Raw genomic sequence first — 12,868 nt, 5'->3', positions numbered from 1 at the left:
ATCAAGAGTTTACATCTGATGCGGCCATCGTGTTAAATCTGTTCCAAGATTGCAAGTTGGTTTTTGGTATATGTGCTGGGACCCCAACTATTTACAATCTATATTAACAACTTGGAAGAAGGGACTGAGTGTAACGTAGCCAAGTTTGCTGACAATACAAAGATGGGAGGAAAAGCAATGTATGAGGAGGACACAAAAAATTTACAAAAGGACATAGACAGGCTAAGTGAGAGGGCAAAAATTTGACAGATGGAGTATAATGTTGGAAAGTGTGAGGTCATGGACTTTGGCAGAAAAAAATCAAAGAGCAAGTTATTATTTAAAGGGAGAAAGATTGCAAAGTGCTGCAGTACATCGGGACCTGGGGGTACTTGTGCATGAAACACAAAAGGATAGTAGGCAGGTACAGCAAGTAATCAGGAAGGCCAATGGAATCTTGGCCTTTATTGCAAAGGGGATGGAGTATAAAGGCAGCGAAGTCTTGCTACAGCTATACAGAGTATTGGTGCGAGCACACCTGGAATACTGTGTGCAATTTTGGTTTCCGTATTTACGAAAGATATACTTTCTTTGGAGGCAGTTCAGAGAAGGTTCACAAGGTTGATTCCAGAGATGAGGGGGTTGACTTATGAGGAAAGGTTGAGTAGATTGGGCCTCTATTCATTGGAATTCAGTAGAATGAGAGGTGATCTTATCGAAACGTACAAGATTATGATGGGGCTTGACAAGGTGGATGCAGAGAAGATGTTTCCATTGATGGGGGAGACTAGAACTAGAGGGCATGATCTTAGAATAAGGGGCCGCCCATTTAAAACTGAGATGAGGAGAAATTTCTTCCCTCATAGGGTTGTAAATCTGTGGAATTAGTTGCCTCATAGAGCTGTGGAAGCTGGGACATTGAATAAATTTAAGACAGAAATAGACAGTTTCTTAAACAATAAGGGGATAAGGGGTTAGGGAGAGCGGGCAGGGAAGTGGAGCTGAGTCCATGATCAGATCAGCCATGATCTTATTGAATGGTGGAGCAGGCTCGAGGGGCCATATGGCCTACTCCTGCTCCTATTTCTTATGTTCTTATGTTCTTATATAAAAGACCCATTTTCGAAGGCAAGAAACAGCAGTACAGGAACAGCAACAGAAGCCAGCCAGTTTTCGGGACATAAGCTGCAAATAAGGAAAGGGCTTACAATTAACCTCAGAAGACAGCCGAGGAATTGGTGATTGTATGTTGGTTCCAGCCAAATCAAAGAAAAGTTTTGTGTTTGGGTCTGGGTAATTTTATGTGTAACAGTCAAATCGCGAACAGGTTTAGCTTTGTCAAGTTCTGCCGATGCAAATTACCTTTTCGTAGAGGTTTGTATTATGGGTTTGTTAGTCCCACATAGATCGTAGTGATTTATACTAGAGAGGTAGTTGTGTGTGCAGTGTTCAATAAAACAAACAAATCTTGCTTGAGCCAAAACCCTGTGCCGTGTGTAATTTTGTTCTTATAAATCCTGACGTCAAAGAACTGTAATGGGGGACTAGGTATTTAGAAACCGGTACAGAATTGGCGACCCGATGTCATCAATTTGAGGCCCAGGCTATTTTTACTCCTAGGCCTCAGTTATGTCCCGCTGGCCAACTGCCTGCCTGAAACAGGCGGAAATAGACAAGTGACTAAAGTTTTTTTCTTGTAAAACAACTTGGCCACATATAATCATTCTGATAGGTTCTTTAGCTGATGTGAATAAACGTTTGATTTAATATTTAATACAAATAGGACTAAATCTTATTTCAAATATGTGTAATGAAAAATTGTAATTGAAATACAAACCTCTGTTCTTCATTTTGTGATGTGCGGATGATTTCAGTTAGAAGTTTGCTTTTTCCATACCCAACTGTCCCCTCATACATAATCACCTGGGAATAGTTAACAGAGTGATGGGACTTTGTTGCAATAAATTTCTTCAGAGCCTTTTGGAAAATCTTCATCTCTTTCTCACGACCTTAAAAAATGTAAAAGATTTTTGTCAATCAAATCAAATAAACCAAGACTCTTCTCTAAGGCTGAGGTAAAAACTGGAAATTAACTGTTCCTATATTCTGTGTCCATTACTAAGATTTTCCTGAGTGCTTCTCCCACTCTGCTGCTGTAACTTTTATGGAAGCTCCCCAGATACCCTGTTTTTGTGCATAAACGGGCTTTCTGCAAAAGTTACAGCAGCAGAAGGGAAGAAGCTCCAAGGAAATTCCTGGCAAATAACCTTTTAATGCTGACCTAATGTCATAGGGAAGATGAAATACTTGCAATAACGTACCTTTTGTTGGTGTCAACATTTTTCAATGGCCCAGAATTTGTGGTCGGAGGCTTCCTGCGGTCAGATGCCTCCTGTTACACTCATAATAAATGATGAGACTGAGTACTGTGTGTAATGAGAAAGTGTGACCTTAGCTCCTTTAATAAGATTCCAGAGTGCAGGTACCTCGTGGGTGGCCTGCTTATATACTGTGCTCCCAAGGGATACTGGGATCCCTTGGGACTCTAACAGGGGGCTTTCTAGTGGTCAGGTGTCATGTAGGTTACAAAGGGTTAAATACATAACATTATTCCCCTGTGAAGTCAACAGTAAACTTACTTACAAGGTGAGACGATCTGGGGCTTTACGTTCCTTTGTCGATTGTCTCGGTACAAATGCGGGTGTGGGTGTGTTGGTCACCTCTTCACTGGGTTGTTGGGCAGCCGGCCTTGCCGGGCTGCTGGGGATGATGAGTTCAATTTCGTGGTCAACTATGATGTCAGTTGCCACTTGTGTGTGTGTTGGAGGGTCAAAGTTGGTGGTGTCCTCTTTGGGTAGTTCGTAGCTGTTGGTGAACCGTAATTTGATTTGGTCCAAATATTTTCTGTGCATTTGTCCATTGGTCAGTTTGAGACACCCTACTCCCCTCTTTGGCTGTGACCGTGCCAGCAAGCCATTTGGGACCATGTCCATAATTGAGTACAAACACAGGATCATTGATCTCAATATCGCGTGACAAATTTGCACGGTCATGGTACACACTTTGTTAACGCCACTTGCCCTCCACGTGATCATGGAGATCAGGGTGGACAAGAGAGAGCCTTGTTTTGAGCGCCATTTTCATGAGCAGCTCAGCTGGGGGAACCCCGGTGACCGAGTGGGGTCTGGTGCAGTAGCTGAGCAGCACTTGGGACAGCTGGGTCTGCAGGGAATCTTCTGACACATGTTTCAAGCTTTGCTTGATGGTCTGAACTGCCCGTTCTGCCTGGCCGTTGGATGCAGACTTGAACGGGGCAGATGTGACATGCATGATCCCGTTGTGGGTCATGAATTCCTTGAATTCAGCACTGGTGAAGCACGGTCCATTGTTGTTGACTTGGACATCAGGCAAGCCGTGCATGGCAAACATGGCTCGTAGGCTTTCAATGGTGGCCGTGGATGTGCTTACAGACATTATTGCACATTCAATCCATTTTGAGTAAGCGTCCACGATAACCAAAAACATTTTGCTTAGGAATGGGCCCGCATAGTCTACATGGATCCTCGACCACGGTTTGGATGGTCACGACCACAAACTTAGCGGTGCCTCTGTGAGTACATTGCTCAACTGAGAGCAACTGTTGCACTGGCGCATGCATGACTCTAAATCTGAGTCAATGCCGCGCCACCACACATGGGATCTGGCTATGGCTTTCATCATTAAGATGCCTGGGTGGGTGTTGTGCGGTTCACATCTTAATGTGTCTCTGCCTTTCTTGGGCAAGACCATGCGATTGCCCCACAATAGACAGTCCGGCTGCAGGGACAACTCGTCTTTGCATCTATGGAACGGTTTAATCGCCTCCTGCATCTCCACTGGGACACCGGACCAACTCCCATGGAGGACACAGTTTTTTACCAAGGACAGTAAAGGATCCTGGCTGGTCCAGGGGGACTTCTCGTTCTCAAATGCCTCCAAGACCATGAGCAAGTCCGCTGGCTGTGCCATTTCCACCCCGGTGGTGGGCAATGGCAGCCGACTGAGAGCATCTGCACAGTTCTCTGTGCCCGGTCTGTGGCGAATTACATAGTTGTATGCCGACAGCGTGAGCGCCCATCTTTGGATGTGGGCAGAGGCATTGGTATTAATCCCTTTGCTCTCAGAGAACAGCGATATGAGCGGCTTGTGGTCAGTTTCAAGCTCAAACTTGAGGCCAAATAAGTACTGGTGCATTTTTTTTACCCCGTAAGCGCTCGCCAGAGTCTCTTTTTCAACCATGCTGTAGGCCCTTTCGGCCTTGGACAAACTCCTGGGCGCATAAGCGACCGGTTGCAAAATCCTCGATTCGTTAGTCTGTTGTAACACACACCCGACCCCGTATGACGCCGCATCGCAAGCTAGCACTAATCGTTTACATGGGTTATACAGGACAAGCAGTTTGTTAGAACACAACAGATTTCTGGCTTTCTTAAAGGCAGCCTCTTGTGAAATCTCCCCATACCCAGTCGTCTCTCTTGCGTAGTAGCGCATGTAGGGTTCTAGCAGGGTGCTTAACCCGGGTAGGAAATTACCAAAATAGTTAAGGAGTCCCAGGAACAGCCACAGCTCCGTCACGCTCTGTGGTTGCGGTGCGTTCTTGATGGCCTCCGTCTTGGCATTGGTGGGTCTGATGCCGTCTGCTGTGATTCTCCTTCCTAAGAATTTGAAGTCCTGTGTCAGGAAAACACACTTCGAGCGTTTCAACCTGAGCCCCACGCGATCCAACCGGTTAAGAACCTCCTCCAAATTCTTCAAGTGCTCCATGGTGTCCCAACCTGTAACCAATATGTCATCCTGGAAGACCACTGAACTAGGAACCGACTTTAGTAGGCTCTCCATGTTCCGCTGGAAGATCGCTGCGGCCGACCGAATCCCGAACGGGCACCGGTTGTAGATAAACAGACCTTTGTGCATGTTTATGCAGCCTTTCGAAGACTGCTCCAGCTCCTGCGTCATGTAGGCCAACTCAGGTCCAGCGTGGTGAAAGTCTTTCCTCCAGCCAGGGTCACAAATAGGTCGTCTGCCTTGGGTAGTGGGTACTGGTCCTGCAGCAAAAAACGGTTAATCGTTACTTTATAGTCCCCATAAATTCAAATCGTACCGTCCTCCTTATGTACCGGGACAATCAGACTGGCCCAGTTGTTGAATTTCACCGGCCCGATGATGCCTTCTCGCTGCAGCCTGTCCAGCTCAATTTCCACTTTTTCACACATCATGAAGGGTACCACCTGTGCCTTGTGGTGGATGGGTCGCATACCGGGAACCAAATGGATCTGCACTTTCACCCCCGAGAAGCTTCCAATGCCTGGATCGAAAAACAATGGGAACTTGCTCAGAACCTGGGTACATGACGCTTCATTGACGATGAAAGCACTCGGATGTCGTCACAGTTCCAGAGGATTTTTCCCAGCCAGCTTCTGCCAAGCAACGTGGGGCCATCCCCTGGTACAATCCACAGCGCGAGTTTGTGTACTGCTCCATCATAGGAGACTTTGACTTCTGCACTGCCAATTACAGGGATTAGTTCCTTGGTATAAGTCCTTAGTTTGTTGTGAACGAGGCTGAGCTTGGGCCTGTGTGCCTTTTTGCCCCACAGCCTGTCGAAGGCCTTTTTACTCATTATAGACTGACTTGCCCCTGTGTCCAGCTCCATAGATACTGGAATGCCGTTCAGTTCAACTTTCAACATTATTGGTGGGCATTTCGTAGTGAACGTGTGTACCCCATACACTTCTGCCTCCTCAGTACAAGTCTCCAATTCAGCCTGATCCACTGAAGATCAATCTTCCTCTGCAACGGGCCAAAAGGACTCTGCACCGACCCCGGGCCGAAAGGACTCTGCACTGGCCCCTGGCTGAAAGGACTCTGCACCGGCCCGCTGCAATTCCAGGCTGAAGGGACTCCACACCTGCCACGTCTATCCCTGTGGTCGCACACCAGCTGTTCGTTGTGGTGGCAGACTCGGGGCGGACGTCAGGCTGGTGGAAGGGGCTCCGGGCCAGTGCTGAACCGGCCGCCGGCATTCAACCCAACATCTTAAATTTCTAACCAACCGTTGATCGATTTTTACATTTTTAATCAACTTTTAAACTTTTTAAACAATTTGGGAGAACTTTTAAAACTTACATTTTAGACTTTTAATCGAAATACTTTTAAACACCTATTATTGATCTACATCTTCGACTTTTTAACAACCTTTAGAAACTTTTAAAATAAATTATGAATTTTTATCAAAGGGACCCCGTTTCTGCCTCGGCCCGGAGGGACCCTGCACCTTAATCTTTTTAATCAACTTTTAATTCTTCTTTGAAAAAAAAACTTTTAATCAATCTTAACTTTTAAACAATTGGGGAAACTTTTATAACCTATTATTGATCTACATCTTAGACTTTTTACCAACTCTTAGAAACTTTTTAAACAAATTGGGAATTTTCATCAACTTTTAACTTTTAAAATAACTTTGGAAGTGACCTTCCTAATGCCTGGCCCCCAACCAAGCCTCGGGCCATCTACCATCAATGGCGCTACTCGGCGCCGAGCTTGCAGCCAACACTTCGCCATAGTCAATTAGAATTATAGAGCTGTGCCTGGTCTCCAGTTGTCTTGGACCCCCTTGCCACTAGACCAAGAACTTGCTCAGCTAAGCCCGTGCGGTTGCCGGTGTACAGCGGCCACCCCACGTTAAAAGAACTCACGCACAGGCATCTTCCACTTCGTCAGTGTGAACTTCGGGACTGTTATATATGTGGACTTGTATTTACTCTGTACAGCCACCAGAGGGCTCATCCCCTGGTGTCCCAAGGGATCCCATAATCCCTTGGGAGCACAGGTATTTAAGGAGGCTTCACAGGTTGGAGAGGTACTTTGGAGACCTGCAATTAAAGACTAAGGTCACACTTTACTCTGAGCTCACTGTGTTCAGTCTGACTCTCTCCATACACAACTGGTGACGAGATACAGATAGCGAACCCAAAGATGCAGAGAACAGTGGGTATCCTGGAGAAATATTCAGAGAGTGATGATTGGGAAACTTTTGTGGAGCGACTCAACCAATACTTCGTGGCCAACGAGCTGGATGGGGAAGAGAGCGCTGCCAAACGAAGGGCGATCCTCCTCACCGTCTGTGGGGCAGCAACGTATGGCCTCATTGAAGAATCTGCTCACTCCAGCGAAACCCACCTCGGCAGGAGCTGGCTGGGAAAGATACGCTAGAACTGGGACGACGTCCGAGCGCTATCGCCCGCTGACGACACTTTGTGTGCACAAGTCTTAAACAAATTTCCTTCGCTGTTCGAACCAGGCATCGGGAAATTCCAAGGAGCAAAAGTGCAGATCCACCTAATTCCCGGGGCGCGACCCATCCATCACAAGGTGAGAGCAGTACATGATGAGAGAAAGGCTAGAGATCGAGCTAGACCAGCTGCAAAGAGAGGGCATCATTTCACCGATCGAGTTCAGTGAGCGGGCCAGTCCTATTGTCCCAGTCCTTAAGGGAGATGGCACCGTCAGAATCTGTGGCGATTACAAAGTAACTATCAATCATTTCTCCCTGCAGGACCAATACCCACTACCAAAGGCCGACGACCTCATTGCAACGCTAACAGGAGGAAAGACGTTCACGAAGCTGGATCTGACTTCAGCCTACATGACGCAGGAATTGGAGGAATCATCGAAGGTCCTCGCCTGCATCAACACGCACAAGGGTTTTTTTTGTTTATAACAGATGCCCGTTTGGAATCCGATCAGCGGCGGCGATATTCCAGAGAAACATGGAAAGTTTACTGAAGTCGGTCCTGCTTACCGTGATCTTCCAGGATGACATCTTGGTCACAGGTCGGAACACAGTCGAGCACCTACAGAACCTGGAGGAGGTTCTTAGTCGACTCAACCACGTGGGGCTCAGGTTAAAACGCTCAAAGTGTGTTTTCTGGTGCCTGAAGTGGAGTTCTTGGGAAGGAGGATTGCGGCGGACGGCATCAGGCCCACCAACGCAAAGACAGAGGCAATCAAGAACGCACCGAGGCCACAGAACGTGACGGAGCTGCGGTCGTTTCCGGGACTCTTGAATTACTTTGGCAACTTCTTACCAGGTCTCAGCACACTGCTAGAACCACTACATGTCTTACTATGAAAAGGGGGCAAATGGGTTTGGGGCAAAAGCCAAGAAAATGCCTTTGTAAAAGCGAAAAAATTGTTACACTCAAACAAGTTGCTTGTGTTGTATGATCCATGTAAGCATCTAGTGCTAGCATGTGATGCGTCGTCATATGGCGTCGGGTGTGTTTTGCAACAAGCTAATGATTTCGGGAAACTGCAACCGGTTGCTTATGCATCCAGGAGTCTGGCTAAGGCTGAGAGAGCTTTGTGTCTATGGGGTAAAGAAAATGCATCAATACCTGTTTGGGCTAAAATTCGATTTGGAAACTGACCATAAGCCACTTATATCCCTATTTTCCGAGAATAAAGGGATAAATACAACACATCGGCCCGCATGCAGGGATGGCCGCTCACGTTGTCCGTATACAACTATGCCATCCGCCACAGGCCAGGCACAGAAAACTGCACCGATGCTCTCAGTAGGCTGCCATTGCCCACCACGGGGGTGGAAATGGTGCAGCCCGCAGATCTAGCCATGGTAATGGAAACTTTTGAGAGTGAACAATCACCCGTCACTGCCCGGCAGATCAAATCCTGGACAAGCCAAGACCCCTTATTATCTCTAGTCAAAAGTTGTCTGCTTCACGGGAGCTGATCCAGTGTCCCAGTGGAAATGCAGGAAGAAATAAAGTCGTTCCAGCGGCGCAAAGATGAAATGTCTATCCAGGTAGACTGCCTTCTGTGGGGCAATCGAATAGTGGTCCCCAAGAAGGGCAGAGACACCTTCATCAATGAACTACACAGTACCTACCCAGGCATCGTAATGATGAAAGCAATAGCCAGATCCCAGTGGTGGCCCGGTATCGATGCTGACTTAGACTCCTGCATTCACAGATGTAATACATGCTCGCAGTTAAGCAATGTACCCAGGGAGGCGTAGCTCAGTTTATGGTCTTGGCCCTCCAAACCGTGGTCTAGGAACACGTCGACTATGCAGGCCCGTTCTTGGGTAAAATGTTCCTTGTGGTTGTAGATGCGTAATCCAAGAGGATTGAATGTGAGATAATGTCAGCTAGCATGTCCGCTGCCACTACTGAAAGCCTGCGGGCCATGTTTGCCACACACGGCTTACCCGATATCCTGGTGAGCGGCAACGGGCCATGTTTTACCAGTGCTGAGTTCAAAGAATTCATGACCCGTAACGGGATCAAACATGTCACATCTGCCCCGCTTAAACCAGTGTCCAATGGTCAGGCAGCAAGAGCAGTGCAAACCATCAAGCAAGGCTTGAAGAGGGTAACTGACGGCTCACTGCAGACTCGCCTGTCCCGAGTCCTGCTCAGCTACCGCACAAGACCCCACTCACTCATTGGGATCCCACCTGCTGAACTGCTCATGAAAAGAGCACTTAAGACAAGGCTCTCGTTAGTTCACCCTGATCTACATGAACAGGTAGAGAGCAGGCGGCTTCAACAAAGTGCATACCATGACAGCGCAAATGTGTCATACAAGATTGAAATCAATGATCCTGTATTTGTATTAAATTATGGACAAGGTCCCAAGTGGCTTCCTGGCACTGTCGTGGCCAAAGAGGGGAGCGGGGTGTTTTGGGTCAAACTTTCAAATGGACTCATTCACCGGAAACACTTGGACCAAATCAAACTCAGATTCACGGACTATCCTGAGCAATCCACCTTGGACCTTACCTTTTTTGATCCCCCAACATACACACCAGTGGCAACCGGCACCTCGGTTGACCACGAAGCAGAACCCAACATACCAGGCAGCCCAGTAAGGCCAGCTGCACAGCAGCCCAGCGAGGGCCCAACAAATGATCCAACAACACCAGCTTTCACACCAAGACGATCAACCAGGGCAAGAAGGGCCTCAGGTCGACTCACATTGTAAATAGTTACACTATTGACTTTGCCGGGGAATGTTGTTATATATGTGGACTTTTATTTACTCTGTACAGCCACCAGAGGGCTCATCCCCTGGAGTCCCAAAGGATAGCATAATCCCTTGGGAGTACAGGTATTTAAGGAGGCTTCACAGGTTGGAGAAGCACTCTGGAGACCTGCAATAAAAGACTACGGTCACACTTTACTTTGAGCTCACAGTGTTCAGTCTGACTCTTTCTCCATACATAACAGGGACCTGGAATGTCAGGACCCTCATTGACAATTCCAACAGCAACAGGCCGGAACGCTGCATCGCCATCGTTGCCCAGGAACTCAGATGTTTTGACATTGACATCGCTGCCCTAAGCGAGACCCGTCGGGCAGGGGAAGGCCAGTTGAAGGAACATGGTCGCGTTTACACCTTCTTCTGGAAAGGGAAACCAGAGGCAGAACGGCGCTTTCATGGAGTCGGCTTTGCCGTCAAGAATGAGCTCGTCGACCGCCTCAAAGACTCCCCTATGGAGTTTTGAATGCCTCATGATAATTCGTCTTACCCTATCCTGGAACCAATGTGCCACAGTCATCAGTGCGTACGCCCCTACACTCGATGGAACGGATGAGGCTAGAGGGTTTTTATTCCAATCTCGAGACATCCTTGTCCCGTGTCCCCAGGGGCGACAAATTGATCCTCCTGGGTGACTTTAATGCCAGGGTCGGCAAACACACAGCCTTCTGGGGAGGCGTGATTGGCAGAGAGGGGATAGGGAAAGCTAGCTCCAGTGGTACCCTACTTCTGACAAAATGTCTAGAACATGAACCCCTCATCACCAACACCCTGTTCCGCCAGAGGGACAAATGCAAGGCATCGTGGCAACACCCCGCTCCAAACATTGGCACCTGCTTGACTATATCATCATTCGAGCCAGGGATCACAAGGATGTGCGCATCACCCGCGCCATGACAGGAGCCGACGCCTGCTGAACGAACCACCACCGAATCCGATCCATCATCAACATTAACATTGCCCCAAAGCAGAGGGGACAGCAGAAGCAGTTCCGCAAAAAAGTTAATGCCGGGACACTTAGAGACCCAGCTAAGAGAGCTCTATACAGCCAGTGCCTCACAGCCAATCTGGCGTGCCTTGATGACCCTGAGATGCTGAATGCCCATAGTGCTTAGTCTGCCCTCCAGGCCTCGATAACCAATGCCTGCGAAGAGACACTTGGTTACTCAACTAGAAAACATTAGGACTGGTTTGATGAAAATGATCGGGAGATCGAGGAATAATCGATTGCAAGCGCAAAGCATTTCTGAGCCTCAAGCAACAACCCAACTCGGGAGCTGCAAAACAACATTACAGACGGCTCAAGGCTCAGAAACCTAAAGAACAGGTGGTGGATGGAGAAAGCACAGGAGATACAACAACTGGCCAACAGCCACGATACGTGAGGATTCTTCACTGCAGTCAAGGCCAGCTATGGTCCAAACTCCCAAGGCCCCACCCGACTCCTGGCCAAGAATGGGGAAACACTCATCAAGGACACCGATGCTGTCAGGGTCCGATGGAAGGAGCACTTTGAAGATTTCCTCAATCGAGACTCTGCCTTTGACTCGAGTGCTCTCAAATCCATCCTGCAGCATGCGACCCGCCACCAACTCAGTGAAACTCCAATGTTGCACGAGGTAGGCAAAGCCATAAAACAGCTCAAGAATAACAAGGCTACGGGTACAGATGGAATCCCTGCTGAGGCACTAAAGTATGGCGCAAAGGCGCTGTTGCCGCGGATACATGACCTCATCTCTTTCATTTGGAGGGAGGAGAGCATGCCAGGAGATGCAATGATTGTGACCATTTTTTTAAAAAGGGGACAAGTCCGACTGCGGCAACTGCAGGGGAATCTCTCTGCTATCAGCCACAGGGAAAGTTGTCACTAGAGTTCTCCTCAATCGTCTTCTCCCTGTGGCCGAGGAGCTCCTCCCGGAATCACAATGCGGATTTCATCCCGTACGGGGCACAATGGACATGATCTTTGCAGCGCGACAGCTGCAGGAAAAATGCAGGGTGCAGCGCCATCCATTATACATGGCCTTTTTTGATCTTACAAAGGCCTTTGACACTGTCAACCATGAGGGTCTATGGAGCGTCCTCCTCCGTTTCGGATGCCCCCAAAAGTTTGTCAACATCCTTCGCCTGCTTCACAATGACATGCAGGCTGTGATCCTTACCAATGGATCCATTACAGACCCAATTCACGTCCGGACCAAGGTCAAACAGGGCTGTGTCATTGCTCCAACCCTCTTCTCGATCTTCCTCGCCGCCATGCTCCACCTCACAATCAACAAGCTCCCCGCTGGAATGGAACTAAACTACAGAACCAGTGGGAAGCTGCTTAACCGACGCCGCCTCCAGGCTAGGTTCAAAATCACCCCAACCTCTGTCATTGAGCTGCAATATGCAGACGATGCCTGCGTCTGCGCACATTCTGAGGCTGAACTCCAGGATATAGTCAATGTATTCACTGAGGCATATGAAAGCATGGGCCTTACGTTTAACATCCATAAGACAAAGATCCTCCAAAGGCCTGTACCCGCCGCACAGCACTGCCCTCCAATCATCAAGATTCATGACGTGGCCCTCGACAACGTGGACCAATTCCCAGATCTCGGGAGCCTCTTATCAACAAAGACAGACATTGATGTGGAGATTCAACATCGCCTCCAGTGCGCCAGTGCAGCCTTCGGACGTCTGAGGAAAAGAGTGTTTGAAACATAGAAACATAGACAATAGGTGCAGGAGTAGGCCATTCGGCCCTTCGAGACTGCACCGCCATTCAATGAGTTCATGGCTGAAC

The 12,868-nt window shown here is 48.2% G+C and overlaps 1 protein-coding gene across 1 annotated transcript in view; it reads right to left on the bottom strand.

Moving 5' to 3' along the window:
* Positions 1-12,868, bottom strand: part of LOC139254114 (adenylate cyclase type 10-like) — a 238,749-nt gene that overhangs the window by 71,616 nt on the left and 154,265 nt on the right. The window contains exon 13 of the mRNA XM_070873646.1: positions 1,817-1,988. Coding sequence (XP_070729747.1) covers positions 1,817-1,988 — 172 coding nt within the window. The remainder of the gene's footprint in view (positions 1-1,816; positions 1,989-12,868) is intronic.

The sequence above is a fragment of the Pristiophorus japonicus genome, chromosome 3 (assembly GCF_044704955.1).
Source record: "Pristiophorus japonicus isolate sPriJap1 chromosome 3, sPriJap1.hap1, whole genome shotgun sequence".
In the NCBI taxonomy this organism is placed as follows: Eukaryota; Metazoa; Chordata; class Chondrichthyes; family Pristiophoridae; genus Pristiophorus; species Pristiophorus japonicus.
Note: the sequence above shows the minus strand (reverse complement) of the source record. Positions and strands in the feature narration are given on the sequence as shown.